This window comes from Gorilla gorilla, chromosome 12 (genome assembly GCF_029281585.2).
Source record: "Gorilla gorilla gorilla isolate KB3781 chromosome 12, NHGRI_mGorGor1-v2.1_pri, whole genome shotgun sequence".
Lineage (NCBI taxonomy): Eukaryota > Metazoa > Chordata > Mammalia > Primates > Hominidae > Gorilla > Gorilla gorilla.
In genome coordinates, this window is record NC_073236.2 from 108913153 (window position 1) to 108939252 (window position 26100).

Consider the following 26100-nt stretch of genomic DNA (forward strand, 5'->3'; position numbering starts at 1 on the left):
ACCTTACAATTCTAAAGTGCTCCATCCACGTACAGTGAGGGTTGTTACTCACTCCCCCATTGATGCTTCTTAAAAATACCAGATTCCTGGGTAGGAGGAAGAAAGGAACAGATAGGGTGGTGGTGAGTAGCACACCACTGTAGACGGAACTCCTCCTTCCTTCCCATCGCTGGCTCTTCTACAGCAGAGGAGGAATGACAGTCATTCGTGAAACTCTGTGCCAGTCATGGGGCAAGCACTTTCACACCAGGTATTCTCAGATTGCCCTGGAGAGATGGCCTCTGGGGTTGGGATACTAGAATTCAAGTTCCAGTTCTGCCATTTCCTAACTGTGGGATCTTGGGCAAGGTACTTACCTCTCCAGGCTGTTATCTCATCTGTATAATAAGGGTATGCACAGCATCCCTCTCATAGAATTGCTCTGAGAACTACATGAAGTAATGTGAGTCAAGATCCTAGAACAGCACCCAGTATATAGAAGTGCTCAGAAAATGGTGGCAGCCGTCGTTGTCATAGTTCTGTTTTTATTGTTGCTGATGGTTTAGTTTATGTTCTGCTTCTGACCCCATCTTTGAGCCAAACCTTGCCAGAATAAGCCTGGTCTCTGGGGTTGGGTACTGATAGGCAAACGGGGGCTAGTGGAGGACAGGGAGCCATTCTCACAGACTTCCCATTCGTGTCACGCAGCCTTCGGACGCTGACTGGGACGACGTGTGGGACCAGTTTGATGAGCGGCGGTATCTGAATGCCAAAAAGTGGCGCGTTGGTGACGACCCCTATAAGCTGTATGCTTTCAACCAGCGGGAGAGTGAGCGGATCTCCAGCAATCGGGCTGTCCCGGACACTCGCCATCTGAGGTACTTCCTCCTTCTCCCACTCTGTTACCCCGGCAGTCAAAAGAGATCAACAGCAGGCTTGATCTGGGGCCTGCTATATGCAGCACCAGTGCTAAGAACTGGGCTGGACCATCTGCTGCCAGTTGAACACTAAAGGGATTCGGATTTGGTGATTGACCCTGTCTGTGTTGCCTACTGCTTACTGCTGAGAGCAATCCCAAACCCCCCAGTTCCCACCAGGAGGCTGGGGGCAGGGGTGGCCTCTTTCACTTTAACCTGCTCCTCACCTTAGGGATCATTTGACACGAACCCATAGAGCACCAAAAACACTACAGCCAAGGCCTGTTTTTCCCTGGCAGATTCCCACACCCAAGGCTGGGTTCCAAAGTAGGGGAAGGCAGGATGATTGGACCCTGGGGCAGGTAGGTGAGTGGTGTTTTCTGTGACTGGGAGAGAGCCTTCCAGTGCCAGCCGTTCGACATTTCACCATGTGAGAAGAGGAGCCAGCTTGCCATTGGTTCTTCTGTCTGCCTTTGGAGGGGCTCATTCACACAGCTCCATCCTGCCAGCCTTTAGTCAGGCCATGCCTTCAGTGGGTTGCAGAGATCAGGCCTGGAGCTACGTAGAAAGTTTTGTTTCCTAGCAAGCAGAGGCTTTGTGAAGACTTTCTGCCTCATGACCGACCCTTTTTAGAGTCATAGCAGCCCTTATGCTCCCTGGTAAGACCTAGTAAGCAGGTCAATCTCAATCTCAGCTCCTCCACTCCCGGGCTCCTGGCCTCCAAACTGGGGGCCCAGAAATGCCAAAGACCTGTGTGGGCCTTTCTTGTCTGCTGCAGGAAATTGACTTTGCATCAGTCTTAAATAGCAGACTGGCATGCTGAGAAGCTGTGGTACTGGTGTTAGCTTCTTAGCCTCTTATATTTGTTTGGGTCCGTGGGTACTCACATTGTGGAAACTGGGGTTTATGAGCAGTAGAGCAGGAATTTTCATGACTTATGAGGCTGATTCCTCTGGCAGTTCTTAAGTTGGAACCCTGTGAAGGCTGGCGGACTCCATTTCCCGAACTAGGTTGCACTACTCGGAAACCTTGTCTTCTAAACAGCATGTATGCTTTGGAGTGACTCAACCAGTCCTTGTTAATCCCCATCATTGCCAAAAGCAGCTGAAGTCTTGGTTTCCCTATGAATATAGCAAGGGGGGTGAACTAGATGATGTTACAGCTTCTTCTAACTCTGACTTTCTGTTAATTTAACTCTCCCCTCGAGGGACCCATGAGGCTCTGCCTTAGCAGCATTCCTGGCAGTCCCCTACTGCCAAAGACCCAGGGCGTGGGCTATACCTGCTTACTCCCTTCTACTGGCCTGAAAGCGTCTGAAAATCAGAGTCTTGTATTATTCCTGTTTAAAATCCTGGGCACTTGTCCTACTCCTTGGCATCTGAGAGAATTTTATTTAAATATTAGGTTATTGTATTTCCCCGAGCAGAAACTGCAGATAGGAAAGAGGGGAAGAGGGAGGAGACAGGAGACAGGAACCTGAGAAGCTCCGCTGGGTCTTAGGCAGGTGGACCCTTGTTCTGAGTCCAGAGGCCAGGGCTTTCTTGAGGGACAAAGAGGTCTCCTAGCCAGGAAAGTTGCTGGCGCACCTGGATGACAGCCCCCCGAGAGACACCTGTGACTGCTCCCACCTGCAGAAAGAAGGCAACAAGTAATTCACTGAGCAGGCAGGTACTTGGGGATACCCTGAGCAGGACTAGTTTCTACACTTAACTTCTTCTACCATTTAGAGGCAGAAACTAACATTTTGCAAGGGCTAGGCATATGTGGTGGTAGGTGATGAAGAACTGAGCCTGTTTCCAAGGAGCCCAGCTCACGGTGTCCAGTTCCAGGCTTTGCACCTAGCCCAGTGTGTTCCATCTGTTAAGAAACTGTGATCTGCTGGGATTACAGCAAGAAGGGAAGAGAGGATTTAGACAGAATTTAGACTCCCTTTGGGAAGACAAAAAGGGAAAGTGTATCAGCCATATGTCTGCCTCAGGGCACGAGCCTTGCCCTGTGGGAGATGGGATTGTGTTACTCAGAGAATTTCGGACTTAAAGAACTTACTCTGAATGTGCATGAAAAGGAAAGGTCAGGTGATTGAGAATGAGGGCAAGCACATGGGACCAGCAGCCATCTAGGGGTATAGATCACCTACTATGTGCAAAGCCCCAGGCTAGCACTGTGAGGGGCCACCAATTGGATCAGCCATCTCCAAGCCAAGTTTAGTCACCATACTGGTGTCACCCTTGTGGTGATGAGAGCTCCAAAGACTGCCAGCAAAGCCCTGTTTTCTTCTTTCAGCTGGGCCCTTCTATCTATAGGATCTCACACTTCCAGCTCTTAGTTCTCAGGGAAACCCTGACTCTAGGTTGGAGTCATCAGCTATGTCTCTTAATTCTTCTGTGATTCCAGCCTCCCCACTGTGTCCCGGCTTCATCCTGATGCAATTCCTGGAGCTTGCCTGTCTGGGCTGACAGGGCCCTGGGGCCTTTTGGGCCCTGTCTGCCTCAGAACTGAACAGCTAATGCTGCTGGTGACCTGTGTTCTGGGGACCAGGGATTCTCTGCATCACTACTGACATTTGGGGGTAGATAATACATTGTTGCAGGGTGTCCTGTGCATTGTAGGTTGTTTAGCAGCATCCCTGGCTTCTGCCTACTAGAAGCCAGTAGCACATTCCCCAAGTTGTGACAACCAGCTATGTCTCCAGACCTTGCCATAGACATCCCCTTGAGGCGAAATTGCAGTGAAGATCTCTGCTGTGAATCCAGCCCTGCTTTTTACCTAAGTTCTCAAAAATGAAATGTAAACATGCTTTATCAACCCCATCACCAGCAACAGGACAAGGCCAAGCCTTCTTTTAAAAAGCAGAGTTGAATGGAAGGCAGTAATAGTCCAGGGGCTAAGGATACTGATCCTGGGATCAGATTGCCCTGTTTACAGTCCTGGTTGTGCTGCTGACTAGGAGTAAACTTAAAGTTGCCTAGCTTCTGTGTACCTCAGTTTCCTCTTTTGGAAAATAGGGGTAAAAATCACAATAATGATCCTACCTAATTCAGTTTTTATAAAGATCAAATAATATATATATACTAATATATATATTTATATATATACTAATATATATATTTATATATACACTAATATATATATTTATATATACACTAATATATATATTTATATATACACTAATATATATATTTATATATACACTAATATATATATTTATATATACACTAATATATATATTTATATATACACTAATATATATATTTATATATACACTAATATATATATTTATATATATACTAATATATATATTTATATATACACTAATATATATTATATATACTAATATTTATATATAATATATATTTATATATACTAATATATATTTATATATACTAATATATATATTTTATATATATATACTAATATATATATTTTATATATATACTAATATATATATTTTATATATATACTAATATATATATATTTTGTATATATATACTAATATATATATTTATATATACTTATATATATATATAAGATATTTACCTACCTAATAGTAAATATTTTTCAAACTCTAGTTGTTGCTATTATTACAGGGTATGTGGGCAGGCTGATACTGAAGGGCCAGGAATGGAAGGAGAGGTTTCTGTGAGAAAACTCAAGATGATCAGGCAAGAGATGCAACTAAACCCCCAAACGGAGCACACATCTATACCCCAAGTACCAGGAAAGAGCATTAAGATCACTAAGTTGTCAGGGATGGTGAGGGGGGCAGAGGAGAACAGAGGTGGGTTTCAAGGTCAGGTTCAATGCCAGAGAAGTGGAAGTGAGTGGTGTCAAATCCCCATGAGTGTGGGGTGCTGGTCCTTAGCATCGGTCATAGCATTTCTCAATCCAGGCTTCTTACAAGAATCACTTGTGGTGCTTTCTTTCAGTGCTGATATCCAGACTCCAACCGGCTGAAGTATCTCTTTTCTAAGCTCCCCAGCCAGGGTTAAGAACCACTGCTCTAGGTAAGCGCTTCTTAAACTTAAATAGGCAAACAAAGAACCCCTCTGAGGATCTTGTTAAAATCTGATTTAGTTTGTCTGAGACGGGGCCCGTGAGTCCACATTTCTAACAAGCTCCCAGGTCATACCAACGCTGCTAGTCCATGGATCACACTTTGAATAGCAGGGACTTAGAACAACTATTCTCAAATTCTGGTTCCCCAAACCAGCAGGCCACCAGCATCAGCTTCACTTGGGGAACTTGTTAGAAACACAAACTCTTAGGTTTCACCCAGAACTACTGGATCAGAAACTCTGGGGGTGGAGTTTAGCGATCTGAACTGATTGTGTCTCGGCAAGAGCTACAGGTGATTCTGATGCTGACTCAAGTTTAGAAACCACAGAGCATCAGCCTGTACCTGTGGCTTATTTTTGTGGCCCAGGTGAAGTTCATAGGTAGGACTGGTGCAGCCAAAAGGCTGAGGGTCTGAGTCGAGAGTAGAGGCCCTGCAATAAGGCCACCACCTCCCCACACACTACAGCCCTCTCCATTTCTCCACTGACATGACTTCTGTCTCGGGCTCTGCGGAGACTTTGGCCTCTCTGGTTCCTTCTTGCTCCTCCCTCCTTTCCCAGTTCTTCATTCACAGGCTCTATGTCCTGCCATCCTCCTAGCAATTGGCATCACCTCTACTGAGAAGCTCCTACTGTGGGGTCACTCCTGGCCCCATCGCCATTGGCCCACTCTGGACTTCTGGTTCCTTGAGGATACCCAATCATATTGATACAGTCTTTGCCCCTGGTGGGCCTCCTTTGTGTTCCCATCATGCCTTGCAGCTAAGGTCCTACTGATATCAGTTGCCCTCTGGGGTGAGTAACATGTTGAGCATCTCCTACAGTGCTTTCCTTGTGTGTGATAGGAATTCAATAAATGTTGAACAAATGAAAGGGAGGGTAACACTGGAAAAGCAATTGACCACCCTCTCCCACCTGCTTTACGTGTAGCAAGGAAAAGAGGAGCTAAAGGAAGCCCCTTCTCCTCACCCTTCGATCCTCAGGGGCCTTGTAGAAGGAATCAGGAGAATAGACTCTGAGTTAAAGGAAAAATGCTTTTCCCTTAAAGAGTTCTCGTTACTGAAAAAAGAAGGGTGAAGAAACCGCATGTGGGGGGGGGTCTGAGCTTATTAAATTTGCTTCCAATTTTCTTACCACAGTAATTGGATTCTGATTTATAGGATGCGTTTGGACAGTGCCTGAAACGGAGAACTATTAGCTGAGCATTAGAGCAAGTGCTGCCAGGAGGGCGGGTGTTGGGGTGAGCAGCTCAGGAATCTGAAGATGCCGCATGACGTGGGAGGCAGCAGGTGGGTGAGGAGGGGGAGGAAGGAGGAAGGCTGTAGAAGTTTCGCCCAGCAGGCAGCTGTGCTGATTGAATCCCCAGATGCACCGGCGGTGTGGACCCCTTACAAGCAAGCCATGCAGGGCACCATGTGATAAAAGGAGCCCAGAGAGGCCTGGGGGCTTAATTTCCATATCTGGAGTGGAAGCGAGTAGCCATTTTTCTTTTGGTTCTTCACCTGTGAAGTCCATGGTATTTTACGAGAGACAGTCCAGTCTATGTGGAATGTGAGATGGCAGAGGGCAGGAGTAGAAGAAGCTAAGACAGGGGCAGGCTTTGAGCCTTTCTGAGGATTTCCAGGGTCCTTGGCGGTGGGCACTGAGTGATGCTACATCCAGGATGGCTCAAAAGGTAAGTTCTACAGCTTCGCAGGCATGCCCTACTCATTCATGCTTGGGCTTAGCAACCTTCCCGTGCCCACCTCACCCCTTACATGCATTTGATGTGATCTTCACTGTTGAAATGGAAACCTCTGTCGTCAGCCTGTAGACATGCATGTCTCTGCTGCAACCTTGTCCTTTCATCACTAGTCTCAGGCTAGGTGACAAGGCAAGAACAAGGTACCCCTGAGTGGCTTTCAGCACATCCCTGCTCCTCTCAGCCTCGTTTGTCAGCTGTGAAATAAAGGTGTTAGACTGGCTAACCTCGAAGCTCCATCATTCCTCAAGTCTCCACACAATTATAGATGAATGCATTCTTCCATTTATGGTCTCTTCATTCCAGATATATACTCATACACTGGCCCCCACTCACCTCAATCGAACAAAACATGGAGCTTGCCTGGGGACATCCTAGCTCCAACTTCCCCTCATGAGGTCAACAATTCTGCTAACACAGAGGAGAGCCTTCATTTCCAGGTCACTGCTTAAGTCCTGTGAGATCACAAAGATGAATAAAATGGGGCTACATGTACTGGGGGTGGGAGGTAGGTGATGTGTTTTAAATAACGAATTCACTGTAAGGAACAGACAACTTCCAGCTGGGGTGAGTCTGAGATGATTGTCCAGAGGAGTTCTGCTGTTCATATATTAGGTTGGTGCAAAAGTAATTGCGTTTTTTGCCGTTACCTTTAGTGGAAAAAGCCACAATTACATTTTAATACAATAGGGAACTATTAGCCACAATTACATTTCAATACATAAAGCATTGACCGGTCCAACAAGTAGTCCTCATTTTCGAGTCATCCCACTTCCATCCCATCACCCCATTCTGGTGACAACAGGTGGATTTGCCATTATCCAAGTGGTACATAAAACATCTGGCAGACAAGCAGCCACAAATAGAGACACACCCCTCCAGGAGGGAGGGAATATTTTGATAAAGCATTATGTATGTTCTTGCTAGCAGCGCCTATTATGGGGTTGCTTTGATTTCAGGGAGCAGGTTCAGGGTGGACTGAGCTCGTGAGCCATAGGCTGGAAACTCTAGCTGGGGAAGCCTCATTGGGTCACCTCTGCCTGGCCTGGCTGGGTCTGTGTGTTTTCTTCCACATATTCTCCCAGCCTTTGTCCAGTGCGGTGCTAAATGGCTCAGACAGTGGGGTGCCCATCACTTGCCTGGAGGGAAAATTCTACACTTTGATACATCCCACCAGGAAGACATTTTTCCTTGGCTCCTTTTCCTCCTGGGAAATGAAGGGGCAGTGGCCTAGCCTCTCGTAGCATTTCTCCCTCCTTCTATTTACTCGGTTGGAGTGGCTGCCAAAGATCATCATCATTTCTCTCCTTGTACTCGTCACTTAGCAGTAATAGGATAAAAATCTTTACAGCTGGAATGGCAAAGCATAAAAAATGTTCATATTCCCTCAGAGTCAAGGCTATTCCACTAGCTCAGCACAGCGTTAGTGATTCCACACCAAGGCTGAGGGGAGGGGAGGGGGAGCCCATCACAGATACTTAGCTTTTGCAAACAAGCTCTCCCCGTCTGTGACATTCTGCTCCCCCATGTGCCACTTTTCAATACAGGATGTGAGCCTGTTGATAGTGGGCCTAAGTGCCTTCACTCCAGAGCATCTGAGTTTGATCTCTGAGTTCACTCCAGAGCATCTCCTCCTCGGGGGGAGGAAGGGAAGAGCAGGAAGAGTTGCAGGACATCCTGGAAGTGGCTCTGTGGCAGAACTGTGTCCACAGCCCGGGGCAGTTTGCAGTACCATCTTGCCAGGGTAAGAGGGGAGGAACGGCCACAGGGGCTCCTGCCCTGTCTGTTTTCTGTGTAGTTATTTTTGTCTTGGCCACGTAGCAAAGCACAGGAGTTAGCAAGGGCCTCTGGGTCAGGATTCCTCCCCAGTCTTGATCCCCTGATTTCCTTGAATCCTGAGCCTGCAGGCCCCTCCTGCGTTCTTTGAGTGACTGTTTTTTTGAGTTTCAGGGAGATTTCCCGAAGCGGTAACTCCTCAGACTTCAAAAGCGGACCAGTCAACAACACTGATGAGAATTCATCTAAACTGCCTTAGCTAATTTATTTTCTGCACCTTGTTTCCTAGTGAATTCCTGCTAATGTTGACCTTGCATTGTACATTTCATTCATTCATTCATTCACTCACTCATTTGCTCATTCCTTTACTCCACACATTTATTGAGCAATTGCCATATGCCAAGTCCTGTGTTAGGAACTAGTCTCCACTCCCTAGGAGCTCATGGCCTAGTGGGAGAAATGGACATGAGACCAATTCCTGATGCTCAAATGTGGATTGCGATAAGGCCATACCCTTGCTCTTGGAATTAATACACGAATTTCCTGCCCTCAGTGTTCAGGCGCCCAGCTCCTGCCCTGTCCCTGGTTTGGGTGTAGTTATTTCTGTCTTGGCCATGCAGCACAGCACAGGAGTTAGGAGCTGTCCTGTGAAAAAGACAAAATAGCATTAGGCTGGCCTGTGAAGGAGAAGGAATTTACACGTGGCTGGGAGGCAGAGGCTTCTTGAAGGAGATGGCGTGGGCTGCAGTTAGTGTGCTGGCGAGTGGGGCACGTAGGATTTTACCAGGTAGTAGGCATTTCAAGTTGAGGGAAGAGCATAAGGAAATATCAGGAGATAGAAGAGCCAGTGTTTTATAGGAGTAAGCCCAATTTACTTAGGGTGTAGAATGATGGAGGGGAGGAATGGAGGAGAATATTCTGGAAGATAACTTGGGGACATGTTGTGGCAAAGTCTTGAATTCAGGATAAGGAGATTAGAGTTTATTCAGTAAACCCTGGAATGCTTCCATGTTCACACTGTCACTGCCTCATTGTCACAGCAACACTGCGACATGCCCTAAATAACACATTCCTGGCCAGCACCATGGCCAGTAGGAAGAAAGCCAAAGTGTGACAGAGAAAAGAGTACCAGGCAGGAGTGGTGCCCCTGCCCCAAGGCTGGACAACTGTCCCAAACAAAGTGCAGGCTGAACAGGCGGCTGGCCCGGGAGCTAGAGCCTGATATGAGAACTTGGCCTGAAAGCATTTTCATCCTCTGGGTGGGGACATTGGATCTTCCACTGGGGAGTTCGTTCTGAAGTGAGGCAGGAACAGTGAGAAGCAGGAGCTAGTCTTAGGGGAGAAGGAGCTGATAGGGCCTGGAAAAGGACTCTGTCCTTCATCCCCAGACTCACTGCTGGGTTTCCAGACTGAGCACCAGTGTGGGCTGCACAGACTTGAGCAGAACAGCAAGACTAGTAGATTAACCCCACACCTAGGTCAGGGGACCCGGGCTCAGAGAGGTTAGGGGACTTGTCCAGGGTCACACAGCTAGTCCATGCTTGGCTGAAATGCAAAATCAATTTTTCAGATTGTGGGTCCATATATTTTATTTTATTCTGTCACAAACATAAAACTTCTTATTATGTCTAAAGTTCACTGAGTTAGAGAGAGAGAAAGTGTGTGTGTGTGTGCATACGTGTGTGTGTGTGTTTGACTTGTGATTTGGAGAAAGAGAAGAGGTGATAGATGAGGATTCTGGGTTTCCTAATTAAGGTGGTTTGATTATTATATTTTAGCTTTGCCCAAAGGTACTAAAATACTACATTTCAGCCATATAATTCAATAAATAGTGTCATCTGGTGTTCTGCCATCTGGGCCAAATGCCTGTGGGCAGGTAACCCAAGAAGAACCTTGTGTGGCTTCGAAAGGTACCAAGTGGTCTTTGTTCTGGGGACAGATTTCCCTTCTCCCTCCCTAAGTTTGCCTCCTACATTTCACATTACCTGGGGAATGAGGCAGGGGAAAGAGATGTGGAAAGAGATGTAGAGACATTTTCAATGCCCAGGGTGGAAAACTGATTTGGATTAAATATTTGCCAGGAATAATTCATTCAACAAATTATTGGGTCTAAGACTATTAGGTATAGATCAGTAAAAACAACAACAACAACAACAACAAACAGACTGAAAGTTTGCCCTCATGGAACTTGAATGCCCCCAGTGAATAAATCCCTCAGGTGGACAAGTGGGAGCTACCTTACTACCCTCCCCAGGCCCCTAGTACCTCCCCACCTTACAGATCACTTTCCACAGGAGGCATGGTCCCTTAAGCTAGCCTTGAAAATAAGCCCTGGCCCGTGAACTCAGGGTTTCAGTAACACCAAGGGCAGTGTGGTATCAGTTCTCTCGCCTCTGAGTTATCTGTCTTTAAAGGACAGAGGAAGAGGGGTGAAGAAGATTCCCTGGATTTGTACTCTGCATTCCGGGGGTGCTCTCCTCAGTGTTATGGGGAACACAGGAGGGGTGGAGAAGACAATACTGTTGAGTTTGGCTGCAGCTTTTGTCTATTTCATGAGCTTTCCATGTCCCAGTTCAGTGGCTTTTGAAATCTTCTTGCACAACCAAAATCTGCCACAACACCAGAAACTCTCTTCATCTTTTCTCAAGGAAATCTTTTATTGAAATATAAGATACATATGGAAAAGTACACACCTCCTGCAGGTATATCTTGAAGAATTTTTCCAAAGAGAACACACCTATGTTCCTGCATCAAGTACCTACATCGAAGTTAAAGAATATTCTGTGTTTGCCAGAAGCCACCCTTGTGCCCGTGCCCCATCAGAATTCTCCGTGGCTACCTTGTCTTCAAAAGCTGTAGATTGATGTTGCTTGGTTTTGAACTTTATATAAATGGGATTACACAGTATGTACTCATGTGTATCTGGCTTCCCTCAAAGTTCTGTGCATGAAACTCAGCCACATTTTGCAAGACACAGTTTGTTTATTCTCATTGCTGTGTAGTATTCCTTTATAAGAATATATTACAATTTCTATATCTACTCGACTATCAGTGCTCATTTGGGGTTTTTCCAGCTTGGCTTTTATGACTAGAGCTCCTATGATTAAGCTTCTACTTGTCTTTTGGTGAACAGGCATATGTGTTTCTGTAGGGTGTACCCCTAGAAGCTTTTGTAGATATCATCAAATATTTAATGAAGTACTTATAGCAGAGTCCCTGTTACACCAAGTCCTCATTATCAATCACTTGCTATTGTCTGTCTGTTTCATTTTTGCCTTCCGGGAGGCTGAGTGGTGGTGTCTTATTGTGGTTTAAATTTGCCTCTCCCTGCTGCAATGAAGTGGCACACATTTTCCTAAGTTTCTTGACCATTTGCATACCCGAGCAAGCGTTTTGCCCCTTCTCTCTGCATCTGTCTATGCGTTTTGCTCAAGAACCAGGCACAGAGGGCCTGGCTGTCAGTTCCCCCCTCAGTAACCTGCCTTTCTTCTGGATATTTTTTGCCATTTTGTCCAACATTGTGAGGCAGCATGATAAAGTAAGGGGAAGAAATAACTGGCCTGAGCCTGAGAAAGTGCATGCCCTTTCTAAGATACTGCCCAACAATGCCTTCAGCTCCCTGGGTGTCTGTTTCCTCCCACGTAACATGAGAGAAGTAAGCCAGAGATGCTTATTAAGGTCAGTTCCAGCTCTGTCTGCTGGTTTGAAAATACTTCTGCCGGTAAAAGCATGCGGAAACTGGCTTAGGTACTAAGTAAGTTGGACGCTATTTCCAGAAACATGAAGCCCTCCTGCTCGGCAGTGGTGCCCCTCCCCCTGCCCTGGATTACTCTTTCCCTTCGCAGACTTCCCTTCCTAACAGGACTCCAGGGCCCTGCAGAGCATCAGAGCCCTTTTTATTGCCACCTTGTCCATTTCTTCATGCAGGCCTTCTCCACCCTCTCATGCCCTCCACGCAGTGCAGGTCACCAGACCTCTCCAGCCTGAGGTGCACATGTAGGCTGGTTTGACATGTCTTCTCACTTATCTGAAAGCCCCAGACCTATTAAACACAGCAACAGCAGAGCTGCTTGCTCCTGGAGTTGGCACATCACGTAGAAGGCAGTTTGACTGCAAACATTGGTGACCTGCCCACATTTTTCAGTCTAGAATAAGGAGCTGAAACACGCAGATGTCTTCCCTTTAAAACCTGGATCACTGTCAAGTTCCATTACCATTTGCCCCCAAGTGCTTCAAAGAACCACTGGCTCTTATGATATAACACATGTGCCTCTACGGCCAGGAAGAAACAGGGCTGGTAGGATTGGCTTGAGGAAATTTCAAGGAGGCTCTGTGCTGGGACGAAGGTCGTGGGATAATTCCTACAGGAGAGAATGAACCATGCAGTAAGCCCTTAGAGTAAGACTCTTCATGCCTTGTATTTCTTTAGCCCAGGCTGGAGTGAAGTGGCCTAATCTTGAACCACGGTGCCCCCAGGTTCGAGCAGTTCTTCTGCCTCAGCCTCCTGAGTAGCTGGGATTTTAGATGCCTGTCACCAAGCCCAGCTAATCTTAGTAGAGATGGGGTGTTGCCATGTTGGCCAGGCTGGTCTTGAACTCCTGACCTCAGGTCATCCACCTGCCTTGGCCTCCCAAAGTGCTGGGATTACAGGCGTGAGCCACCGCGCTCGGCCCACGCCTTGTATTTCTATAGGACTTCACGAAGTGCTTTCCCATCTCTTTCTCATGTCCTCAGTAGCCCTTTGGGTGAAGAGGTCATTGCCATTTCACAGAGAAGGAAGCTGAGACCCAGGCAACATAACTGGTTGACTGAGTGGCTGGGCTAGGTCTCCTAGCCCTGTGAGCTTTGACATACAACATCTCTGTCACTTACTAGCTGGACCATGGGTGAGTTACTCAAACTCCCAGAGACCCCATTTCTTCATCTGTAAAATGGGAATAATAATGGTCCTCAGGGTGAGGTGAAATAATTGATGTCAAATGCCGAGCCTCATCTTTAACCTCTAGTAAGCACTTGGTGACTGTTTGCTAGCTGTGGCCCTGAGTAGTCAAGTTAGTACTGGCATCAGGAGGGCAGCTGGGGCCTGCTGCAGTCACCCAGGCAAGAGGGGGCATCAGGACCAGCAACAGTTCTGGTTTCATCATCTTTCCTGCTGCTCCGCAGCTGTGGGCCAAAGCAGGTCTGGAAGGCAGGGCAGACAGGTAACAGGGCCAGGGGTGGAGAAACGGGTGACATGGATGAATGTAGAGACGTCCAGGCTCCGCACCCTGCTCCCCAGCTCTGAGTCAGGGTGCTGCAGCTCATGTGAGTCACAGTGGAGCTGAGAACAAGGTGGGCTGGGTGCAGGGCATGTGAGCAGGGAAGTCCTTAGAGAGCTACGGGCCTCGGCCTTGGCTCCTGGCTCTGAACATTCCATTTGCCTGAATGTCAGACTGACTTTAAAAACTGGAAAGCAAAATGAGCGACGAGGAGACTGCAATGCCACATCTGGTGAAATTTGTGCTTGAAAGATACTGGGGATGGAAGCCAAGGCCAGCAGAGGGAGTGATTTAGAGCCGGGGGCCAGCAACTACAAAATGTGTTTGACAAGAGATGAAAAGAGCGGGAGAGGAGATGACAGCTGGATGGGGGCTGCTGTGGGAGGGAGATCTCTGAGCCGAGGGTGGCAGACACGGGATGGAGCACTGAGGGCCACGTGAGGCCCCAGGTGACTGGCAAAGTAAGCGGGCACAATGGGATGTGATGGAAGCAGGACTCCGCTGGGGACTCTGTGGATCACAGAGCAGTGAGGGTCCCACTGGCCCAGCGAGGGGCAAGATCAGTCCTTGAGCTTATCTTTGCTGTCCCTGAGGCAACAAGAGGAATCCCTGATCTCCATGGAAACTTTATTGTATTATCCAAACTGCTCCCCTCCTGACCCTCATGATAACCGTGGCCTGGCCAGAACTGGCGTGGTGGTTGAGTCTCTTCTGCTTCCCTGCTCCTCCCTGTCTCTCCTCCTTGTCTCTCCTCCTTGATTCCTCATAAGGTAGCATCATGTACTCCTTGTTCCACACCTTCCTGCCCTGCCTCTCAAGATAGCAAGCACCCTCTTTGCTCCCGTCTGCTTCATCTCAGGCCGGGTGCCACCACCCTTCAGACTTTCACCCAAGCCCTGATCTGTGGCATCCTGCTCTTCCCCCACCCCCATTTTGTTGTCTCCTCTATCTCTTGCTCCCTGAGATATCTTGCTGCCAAACTCAGCCGCTGCCCCCTCTCGTCTGGGTGACTGCGGCAGGCCCTAGCTGCCCTCCTCATTGGCTCTGGCTTTCTAAATGCAGAAGGATCACTCCTCACCTGAAACTCTTCACATGCTGTGGGCGCACAGCTCCTGTCGCCACCCCCACCCTGAAGTCAAGGCCGCCCCCATCAGGCCATGGCCTGTGCCGACTGTGCTGTGAGGATTCAGGCCTCATCATTGCTGCTTTCTCTATTCAGGATGCCCTTTTGTGTTTTGGGAGTCTGGGTGGAGGGTCTCCTCTTCAGGAAGACCGCTTGCCCCTCAGACAGTTTGGCAGCCCCTCCATCCTCTATGCTCACCCTGAGCAGCACCCCTTGCTGTGCATTGCAGACGTCAGCTTACTGTCTATCTCCCTTCCAAGCCCCTGAGCAGCTAGGGCAGGAATGCTGACTTATCTTTGCATCTCCTGAGCCTAGCACGGTGCCTGGCACTCACACTGTCCATCAGTATCAGCTGAGTGAATAGGGGCCCAAAGCGCACCTCGTGATTCCTTCTCAAGCTACTGAAAATATCAGGGATTGGGAGTGCAGGTGCAAGTGAGCGAGTGAATCCTCAGAACAGAGGGAGAAAATCAAATCACAGGAAATTTAAAACCATCCTCGCTCAACAAAGAATTATCCACATTCACACATAAATCCAGTGCCACAATTGGCAAACATGTATTGATCATACCATCCCCCTGATGTGTGGGAGGCACCATATATATGTTCTCTCGGTTCAGCCTCACAACTTTGCTATGACCCTTGTTTTAGAGATGAAGAAATTGACTCCGGTAGCTTGAATAACTTGTCCACAGGAATTTAAAGAAGTAGAAACGTGGCCCCTGCCTGCAAGAAGGCAGTAGTTACCTAGGAAGATGGCACAGTGATTTAGAAAGGGGAATAGTCATACCAGGCAGCCATGTGGAGTGTGGTGGAGGAAGTGATTTCAGTGAAACTGCAAAACAGTGACAGTTTGGGCAGCTGGAGGAGGGAAGGTAACAGAATCTAGGGAGGTTTGTGGAGGTTGTGACACAGGTACACTCAAGGGCAGTGACTGGGCTGGTTTAGCAGGGCCAGAAGGCTCCTGCAAGGGAATGTGGGGGCAGGGTGCTGAAGAGCTAACACGAGGGTGGAGGCCTTGAGATGGTGGTGAAGGTTTAACTCCAGGTGGCTCTGAAGGTCGGGGGAGGGTCCTACAGTGAGAGCAGTGTGTTAGGAAGATGGAAGAGAGAAGGGCTGTGGAGAGGGTGGGAGGAGTGGTTGGAAGTGACTCTTCTGCAGGTGGGAAGAATAGTTAGGAAGCTGTTGCAGGAGGGCAAACCAGGGGTGTAGATCAGGCTTGGGGATATAAAAAAGAGGCAGATTTGAGTGCAGTATTGGCTCAGGGGTGGATTGACTGTAGGAATGTGCAGGAAGGTATGGGAAGCCTTTGCTTTTTCCCTCCCTGCTTCAGACCAGAATGGCACACAGATGTGAGTCCCCTGGGGAAGAGGCATAGGACCCTTGACCCTCAAACAGACCATTCCTGAGTTCAGGGTGCTGAGTCTGGCACATTCCTGGAGTTCCTTGGCTGCAGGCCTTACCTTTGCTCCTTATAGCTGTTGCAGTTGGAGGAACTTTCCCCTTTCAGGTGAAAGGAGGGAATGATGCTTCTCTGATCCTTTAGGTGGAAAGTCTGAGAAGTATCATGAAATAGCTCTAGGAGTATCAAGGGGAGATACTATGCTTTAGCAAGTGAGGGATGACCCAGACCCATGATTTTTCATCTTTCCAGAATCTTCCAGCATGCAGCGTTCAAGATAAAAGACAGAAGGGCTGGGTATGGTGGCTGACGCCTGTAAGCCTAGCACTTTGGGAGGATCTGGTGGGCGGATCACCTGAGGTCAGGAGTTCGAGACCAGCCTGGCCAACATGGTGAAACTCTGTCTCTACTAAAAATGCAAAAAATTAGCTGGGCATACTGGCGCATGCCTGTAGTCCCAACTACTCTGGAGGCTGAGGCATGAGAATTGCTTGAATGCCGGAGGCAGAGATTGCAGTGAGCCAAGATGGTGCCACTACACTCCAGCCTGGGTGACAGAGTGAGACCCTGTCTCAAAAAAAAAAAAAAAAAAAAAAAGACAGAAAAGCCAGTATGGAATAAAGGTTTCAGAGGCAGTGAGTCTGGATAATCTTCAAAGGGCATTCTCGTGGAGCTCGTGAGGGCACCGACTGGTAGGGGGGAACCAGACCATCTGGGTTTATGTTGAGGCCCCACCACTCACTCATTGTGACTTGCCCTCTCCACCACCATGAGAGGAGGAATTGCAGCACCCACCTCGGGGAGTTACTGTGCAGGCTGAAAGCTCTGGGAAGAATACCTGAGACAGAGTGAGGATTCAATTGTGTCATCTATTATTACTGTTGTATGATGTGATTTGAGCAGGGCTAAAATAAGACATGAAGGAGCTCTGGTCCCAGACACCAAGGTATCTTTTTTAGGAAACATTTCAAAAATAAGTCTTGGCCCAACTCCACACTTTCTGTCCCAGCTAGGCTCTGCATTTGCCTTTTGAGAAGATTCTTTTTTGCGCACACACACACACACACACACACACACGCACACACACATGCACACACAGCTGCCATCTGGGTGGTGCTTGGTACCGGCTAACACAGGTCTTGCCAGTGTCCCTAGAGAAACCTCTTTGCAGCCTCCATAGATCTGCTGATCTTCCTGAAGAGCAGAAGCTGCCACTTCCCCCAGGGTTTCCACCAAACCTCAGTGTTCCACTCACTTGGAAGGGGCTAGGCAATGTAAAAGATCAAGATTAGTTGTTTAGAAAAACAGAAGGATCCTGGTGCATTGGAGTAATGGTCATTTCTAGGAAGTCTCTAAATGCAGCCAGAGGAGTCTACGTTCTTTAAGTCACGTGGTCCATCTGAGCCCAGATTGCACGAGTCAGTACAGGCAGCAGAACTGCCTGAGGAGGTAGACTGGGGCCAGAGATTGAAAAACCCTGTCAACTTGCTATCCTGAGCAGCACTGAGAGCTGAGATGGATCTGCTGAACAAAGAGTGGGAGATGTCCGGCCTTCTGTGTTCAGTAATTATGTTTTTTGCTGAGAGTGGTCAAAGGCTTGTCATAATTCAGTGGAACAAACCCTTGAACAGTTCTTTCAGATGCCAGTTGGTAAATGAATGCAGGTATGATCCATGGAATTGGGGAAGAGAGGAGACAGGAGGGAGATTTTCTAAATTTTACAATTTAAAGCTAAATTTTACAATTTAAAGAGTTATTAATTATTCTGAGATTGTGGCCTTTTCTGGTGTTTAAATACTCTTTCTTTTTGAAATGATGATGATGGTAAATGATGGGATTTTAAAAATACATACTTTCTCACAAAGTAAAATGTCACGAACTTAATTACTGTCTCTATAATGTTTTTATTTTATTTTACTCATACCAGAAAACCAGGACCTAGAAACCATTATCCAGCAGTAACATTGAAATTTTAATTTGTATTATATACCAATTAAAGTTCAGGGACAACTTAGGACAATGATGTCCAATAGAAATAGATGTGAGCCGCATATTATTTAAAATTTTCCAGTAGTCACATTAAAAAAGGTAAAAGAAGTGAAATTAATTTTAGTAATATATTTGATTTATTCCAATGTATCCAGGTAGTAACATTTTGACATGTGATCAATTTTAAAAGAGATAAGTAAAATATTTCACCTTTGTTTCATACTAAGTGCTTGACATCTTGGGCATATTTTACATTTACAGCATATCTCCATTCAGACCAGACACATTTACAGTGCTCAGTAACTGCATGTGGCTCATGGCTGCCCTACTGGATATTGCATGTCTAGGAGAAGAGGGTGTCTGGGCCTCAGTCTGTCGAAGGCTTCAGTCTTTCCCCTCTTGCTTCATCATCGACATTTTTCATCATTCTTGGAACTTTGGTAAACAAGGGTAAACAAGAACATCCCAGCCTTTTAAACACAGTTGAGTATTTCCAGCACAACAGACAAAACTTAAGACCTCTCCACGGACACCAGATGCCACCTGATATTCCCCAGGACACCCTTAGCCCAAGGCTTCTTATCGCCAGCCCCCTCCCCAACTCATGGCTCCATACTTCAGCTTCCAGATTCTTCTTCAGTTTCGGCAATTTCTTTGGTCTCTCTTTGCTGTATCACGACCTTGGCCTTTGCTCAGCTTTTACTGCTCTGGAGCTCCCTGTGAGGGTGTCACCCATAGCTTGGCAAAAGGACATTTTCCTCTCCAGCTTTGACCCCAAGTAAGCCTCACCTGTCTCCCACCTTCACTTATCCCTCCACTCATTCTTCAGACATTTATCGTATGTCTAGTATGTTTAGTCATCATCCTGGGTACTGAGGTTACAACTACAAATAAGTCCTTGCCTTCACTGCAGCAACAGTCGGTAGAGGAGACAGAAAAGTAATTTCACAGTGCTTGGTAATAAATTACAGCAATGGGGTGAACACAGGGTTCTAAAGAGGCACGCTGGAAAAGCCTTGGGAGACTGAAATGCTTCCCAGGGGAAGTAACTTCCAAGCCAAGATTAGAAGAGGAAAAAATAGCCTGGCGTTGGAAGCGAGGAGAGTGCATTTCAGATATATGGGAGAGAGACAGCACTTGCAAAGTTCCAGAGGGGACAAAGAGCAGGTGAAGCAGAATGTGGCTAGAACTTTGAGAGTGCAGAGGGCAGGAGTCAGAAGTGGTGCCAGGCCACTAAGGATGGTGAGCCATGATTAAGAGTCTCAGTTTGATTTTGTGAGCAGTTGAGCAGCATTGAAAGAGGTTAAAGATGCAGTTCTGGAAAGATCATTCTAGCTGCAGCATGCAGGGTAGATTGAAAAGGGATACAGCCAGAGAGGAAGTTACTGCAGTAATCTAGAAAAGACAGAATGGAAATGGAGAGAAACAGCCAGATGGAGAGATAAAGAAGACAAATGCACAAGACTACATTTAATCACATTGGGTCTGGGGCAGAAAGAGGCAGGATTAGAGAATATCTCTTGGTTTTGGCACATAAGTGCATAGTGAGCTGGGGAACTCAGGAGGGTCAGCAGGCTTGGCTGAGGTGTGGGAAGCAGAGGGTGGATGACAAGGTCATCTCATGGGGTCATTCAAGAGAAGACGCTCATCAGGGTTAGTGTTAGAGGTTAAAGGAGGTAGGCACTGGGAACTCTTTGAAAGCTGCCCACCAGAGCACCCGACCAAGTTCCTAAGCAGTTCACTTCTCTGTTCTGACCCACTTATTCCCTTTCTAGACCACTGGAATTAATAACATGTTCAGCACTTCAAAGGTGGCGATATAATGGAATAGCGAATCTCACTGTTATGTTAAGGGTCTTTTCTGAGACACAGGATTTCTGTAACCAAAGTGAGGGTGGCTGTTGAGGCAAGAATAAGAGCAGTATATGTTTATGTGAATGAACAAATTATTCTGCATGTGAAATCCCGGCAAAATTGACATGAGGTAAAAATTTCATGCCTTACAGTGTATCAGTGTTGCCCATGAAATGAGATTAAAAGGAATTTTTGATTTTATAGTTGTCATACTTTTTATACTGCTTGCATTTTTCTCTTCTAAAGAGTTCAGTTTGAACCAAGGGGCCAGCCACAGATTCGGCATTTTATATTTTTCCTCATAGCTGAGAGCAGGCTTCCTTACATAGATCTGAGCTGTGGAGGTGTTAGATGTTCTCAGATCTAAAAATGAAATCTGTGATTCTAAAAGCCAGTAGCAAGATCACTGCCCTGAGTGCTGAGATAACTGACGTTCTGGAAAGGTCATTGGCCAAGAGCTTTTCTCCTCTCATTCCTTCTTCCTCACACACGTTGGCTCTGAGTTGGGGCTGGTGGTGAGGAAAGGAAGGGATGAGGCATTGTCTACAAAGCCATCTGTGCTAGCACTGGTGATGGAGTGATGGAGGGATGTGGAGGAGGGAAAGATGTGCCTACGCCACCTGCACCTGGGATCCATAGATTGTCACCTCCATGGGGACAGAGAGCTCTCTCCCAGGAAGTTGGTCCCATTCCCACTTTATGTCTTATGTTTGTGTTTCTCTTTGCCTTTCTGGCCCTGGAAATTAGGGAAATGGAACATGATGAAGATGACCCATTCATTTTCTCTTTGTGGGTCTGACTTCTGCAATGTGTGCTGGAAGTGCAGGACTTGGGAGGAAATCCTAATTCCTATTTAGGTCAACATAGCTTTTTGTTTAGTAATAGATGTGCATGAACCACCTCACCCAGGGCCTTGCTGAGGTCACATCTTCGCCCACCTGATCAGACTCCAGTGGAAGCCCCTGTTTAGGATGTACCCGTGGCAGCCCACCAGCGGTTTCCCATCTTCCTGTTACCACCCAGGAGCAGCAGCCAGTCCCTCCCTCCTGGACAGGTCACTGTACCTGCTGGTTTCCAGAGCTCAGTAGAAACTGCCTCTTCGGGTGGTCATTCAAGAGTGGGCATGTGAGTATACACAGTGTACAAGGCCACAGAATAGACCTGAGTCACAATTGGAACAGTCCTGGTTCAGAGGTATTACAACATGTGTCGAGGACGCTGGAGTCCAGCAGGCCTGCTTCAAATTCCCTTTGCTAGTTGGAGTGAGTTCCTCAGCCTTTCTGTGCCTCAGTTTCCTCATTAGTGAATCTGTAAACCAGTAGCAGCCTCATAGGATTACTGTGAGCAGTAAATATGTGAGGTGCTCTGCATGGCGCCTGCCGAGAAGGGTTCAATGAGCAGTAGTTTAACAGCTTTCCAGGAGGTGGATACCGTCATCCCTGTAAACCGGGAACTCCAAGCAGCGAAGGTTCAGTCCCAGTGTGTCCCAAACCACACCAGGCCTGTTTGATTTCCATTTCATTGTGCTGTGTAGTTGCCTGACCTTTTCCCATTCTCTAACTGTCTTCAGACTCCCGTCTGGGATGCCAGAGCCCACCTTTAAGATTCGGAGCCATTGTCAATTCCAGAGAAGCCAGAGCGGCTTCTCTTTGACACTGACATTTCAGTAATAATAATTACGCTCTCCTCTCCACTTCAGAGTTAGTGGGTATGCCTCTCCATCACTCCCTCCTGGTTTCATGCTGGAGAATAAAATCCTGAATGTTTCTAATTTATGACCAAGTCTTTTCTCCCATGAAGGCAGCATGCCACAGGAGGAAGATCATGTATCTGGGTGTCCGAGGGCCTGGGTCCTGGCCCCGGCAGACAACCCACGGAAGCACTGGGAGCCCTGACTGCTCATTGATGAAATGGGGGTGACAATGATCATCATCACGCTCTCCGTTATAGGCTGCTGCCAGGATGTAATGAGCTTGTGGGGTAAAATAAAAGGCATCGCACGCATCATGACATGACTGCCATGACTGACAGCAACCATCACTGAGCATGCTTCTGACATGCCAAGTTGTCACATATTCAGGTGCAGGGTGGGGGGTGTTGTGGGGGTGAGCAGGAGGCAGTGACTGTGCAGAGGCAAGAGGGGCCACTCCTCCCCAGACCCTGGGGTTAATATCTCAGAGCACTTTCCTGGAAGCATTTTCGGACAGTAAGTGGCACTGAATGCTCCAGAGGCTGGCAGTGCAGGAAGCCCTTGGAGCCCCAGTTTAAGTTGGGGAAAATTGAGAGTCTTCACTGAGTCATTCATTAAAAATGGGAGAGAAATAAATGGCATGTCAGCGATCAGCTCAGAGAAGCATGCCTTCCTCATGAGCTGCTGTGGCTATCAGGTCTAGAGACGCTGGGATTCTGTTTCCCCAGGAGGTGAGGCTGAGACCAGAGTCTCCTCCTGGCTCATGGAGACTCTTCGGTGTCCCCCACACCCCGCCCCCGATCTTTCCCGCTCACTGGCTCTTCTTCCAGTAAAACACTGCATCTTTAATAAATTATCAACGTACTTGCTCGTCTGTCTGCTGGCGCCAGAGCTCAGTGTTGGCAGGGTTTTCCATTCCCTCGTGCCCCTAATAGATCTCACTGTTTGATTGATCTTTTAGATCTCTCCCACAGAAACCCTACTGTCTGGACCGACTCTCCTCACCATGTCCGGCTTTCTGGATTTTTTTCTCAGACTCTCAACCTTGTTGCTGCCCATCCCCATGCTCATCCCTTGGTCCTTGGACCACAGATGACTCGTGTGTAGGGCTCCAAGGCAGGTGCCTTGAACCCCGGTGAGTTCACAGGGAGACTGTAGGGACGAGCACCAGATTAGGAGTCACAGGATGTGGATTTCCCTCACCCCAGTTATTCAGCAGGTGTGCCACCTTGAGCGAGATTCTGAGCCTTAGTTCAGCTCATCTGTGGAGTGGGGGCGGTTGTGAGGGTCACCTGAGACAAGGGGTGAGTCCAGGCTCCTGAGCTGTGAGCAGGGGCAGGAGGAGGGTCCTGTGAAGCTTTTTGAGCCTGTGAGGTGTGGGATGGCACCCCACTACCTGCCCTCCCTGGGCCTGTGCTGGAGGAGCTCATAGGGTACAGCCCTGTTCTTTACTCTGTAGGGACAGAGGCTGGGGGTCTCAGAGACCAGGAGGACAATGGCTCAGTCTCCAACCCACACCTGGTGTGTCAGTAAGGTGGGCCCAGTTTAGGAGGTTTAACTGCATCGTCTCCATGGTCCTTTCCTTTTCTAAACCATGAGCTTGTGATTCTAGTCAATGAGCTGAGCCTGGCATGCAGGCCGGCTCAGCCACTCTCTGGGCGTGATGATAGCAATTCTAGCTACCATTTCCTCAGCACCCTTTAAACACCATGTGCTTACATGCATCATCTGCAGTCTTCACAACAAAAATGTGTATTTATCCTCATTTTACAGGGAACAATCTTGAAGCTCAGAGAGGGTAAATGATGTGTCCAAGGGCACACAGCTGGTTCTCGACATGTCCAGACTCAAATCCAGGCATCAGAGCCCAGGTTCTTTTCACTCACATTGACACTGCATCCTTTGATCTCTCCTCCTCCTCTTGCCTCTCAATGCCCCTTACCTGCTTGTGGGACAGGACAGAACCCCCCACCAAAGATGCCTTTCCAGCCCCTGTGAGATCTGGTTCCACCCAGCAGGCAGAGTCGTCTGCAGATTTGGGCTGATGCTAAAAATAATAATAATTACTATTTGTCAAGCATCTAAAATAGCACTATGTAATCACCTAACATAGTAATAGTCTAAGGGAGAAAATCTTCCAGAATTGTTATCTCCATTTTCCAGATGAAGAAACTGAGGCTTGGGAAAGTAATGTCGGATGCCCATTGACAACTGAGCCTCAGTTACAAAATGGCATTTGTGACATTCCTAACCATGCGTATTGAATGTTAGCTATGGTCAGAGCTTCTGAAAGCTGATGCTGTGAGAGCATTTAGCAGGAGAGCCTTGGGCCCATTCCGTGTTACAGAGGAGCAGATGGAAAGCTGGAGAGGTGGGTGATTGGCTCACGTACCCACAGCTGGTCAGTGGTATCCTGATCCCCCAAGCCAGGATTCTGGGAACTGCCTCACGTGGTCTGCAGGTCTAGTTCTGTGCCCATGACTGGAATTCTGTGCCCCATTTCTGTCTGTCCCTCCCTACTTTACCCCCATGAGATCCAGCACCTCCTCCTCCACGAAGCCATCTTTGCCACTCCAGGCAGAGTTATGCCTCTGCGTAACTGCGTGTGTGCATGCATCTGTGTCACTGTGGTCAATATACCTGCCTCCTCAGCTAGTCCTCCAAGGCAGGACAAATGGCCCCTGTCCCCAAAAGCTCTCAAAGGAGATAACTCTCAGTACCACCTCCCTCCCCAACTTGCCCCTGAGTAACTTGTACCACGAAAGCTGGGGTGTGTGGTCCCCCTGCCTCCCAGCATGTGGAATAGGAAGCATCCCCAAGGCAGTGCCTTCGTCCTAACCCCATGAGGGGTTTCAGAGTATCTTTCCCCATAGCAGGGACCACAGCAGCCAGGAGCAGCTTCAGGCCTGGCCATTGGACACACCCGGTCCTGGTGGTGGCAGGCTGCTGAGTCACTCTGCTTGGGCTCTTTTTCCTCCGCTGTCTCTTATGGAGAGACCAGGAGGCTCTGCTGAGCTCTGTGACTCGTTGCCTTCTGTTAGAGAGACAGATGCTGGCCCTCACCCCTGACATCCACTTGTTCCTCTTGGGGCTGACCATGCTGGCTCCTTCCCCTCTGCCTGGGCCTCTCCAAGCCCCTCCATGCTCTCACAGACCTGCCACCTGCCAACTAAGACTCCCTCCAGGTCTCCCTCAACCCTGGTTCCACCTCAACCACCTACGAGCAATGCCCTCCCTCTCCTATGCTCCTAAGTGAGTCAGGTCTGTGTCCAAAGATAAGCAAGGCCAGGTCTCTTCTCACTGGGAGCTGTTTCAAGGCATTCTCCTTCCCTTTTTGTACTGGTTATCTAATGTACAACAAATTACTCCTGATTAAACTTTCTGGTGTAAAACAACAAGAATCACTGATTATCTTCACATTGTCTGTGGGTCAGGAATTCAGAGCATCTTGGCTGGGTGGTTCTGGCTTGGAGTCCCATTGAACTGCAGTTGGAAGCCTGCTGTAGCCACTGTCATCTGAAGGCTTGACTGGAGCTGCAGACCCACTTCCAAGGTGGCTCATTCATATGGCTGGCAAGTTGGTGCCAGCCTTCAGCAGGTGGCCACAGTTCCTCTCCACCTGGACATCTCTCCGTAGACAGGGCTGCTCGAGTGTCCCCACAGCATGGCAGCTGGCTTCCCTCCAAGTGGCCAAGGCAGAGCCTGCAATGTTTTTGTGATTTAACCTTGGGAGACACGCACCGTCACTTCTACCATATTCTATGGGTCATATGAGCTGCCCTGCTTCAGTGAGGGAGGGGCTACACAAGGACATAAAACCCAGTTAGTGAAGATCAGTGGCAGCCATCGGCGGGCTGGCTGTCACACCTTAGAAAGCTAGAAGAGGCTGTCTTCAGCTGACCTAGGAACACACTTCCTGACTTACTTTCTCCCTTTCTCCATCAATGGACAATGGTATACTTAAATCCTGTTCTAGTGATGTAAAGATGGACAAGGGCATGGGCCTTCCCTGGAGGAACTCACAGTCAAGTTGAGGAGAGTCTCATCACGAGAACTGCTAGAAAAGAGTTATGTACAGAATGATGGCAACACAAAGGACAGGTCCTTACCTATTTGGGGGAGTATGGAACACCTTCACAGCAGAGGGGACATTTGCTCTGGGTCTTGAAGGTTGAATAAGAGTCCTCAGGTAGAGGAAGGAGAAAGGACATTGTTCCATGCAGAGGTAATAGCATGAGCAATGGCGGAGAGTCATGGCAGCATACAAGACTGATTTTGAAGGGTGTAGAAGGCTGTGATAGGGAGTTTGGACTTCA

General features: G+C 47.9%; 1 protein-coding gene across 2 annotated transcripts in view; it reads left to right on the forward strand.

Annotated features, from left to right (window-relative positions):
- The window catches only part of GALNT14 (polypeptide N-acetylgalactosaminyltransferase 14), a 227605-nt gene that overhangs the window by 144724 nt on the left and 56781 nt on the right, over positions 1–26100 (forward strand). For both annotated transcript variants that reach the window (XM_004029060.5, XM_019021547.4), the window contains exon 2: positions 688–857. In XM_004029060.5, the coding sequence (XP_004029109.3) occupies positions 688–857 (170 nt within the window). The remainder of the gene's footprint in view (positions 1–687; positions 858–26100) is intronic.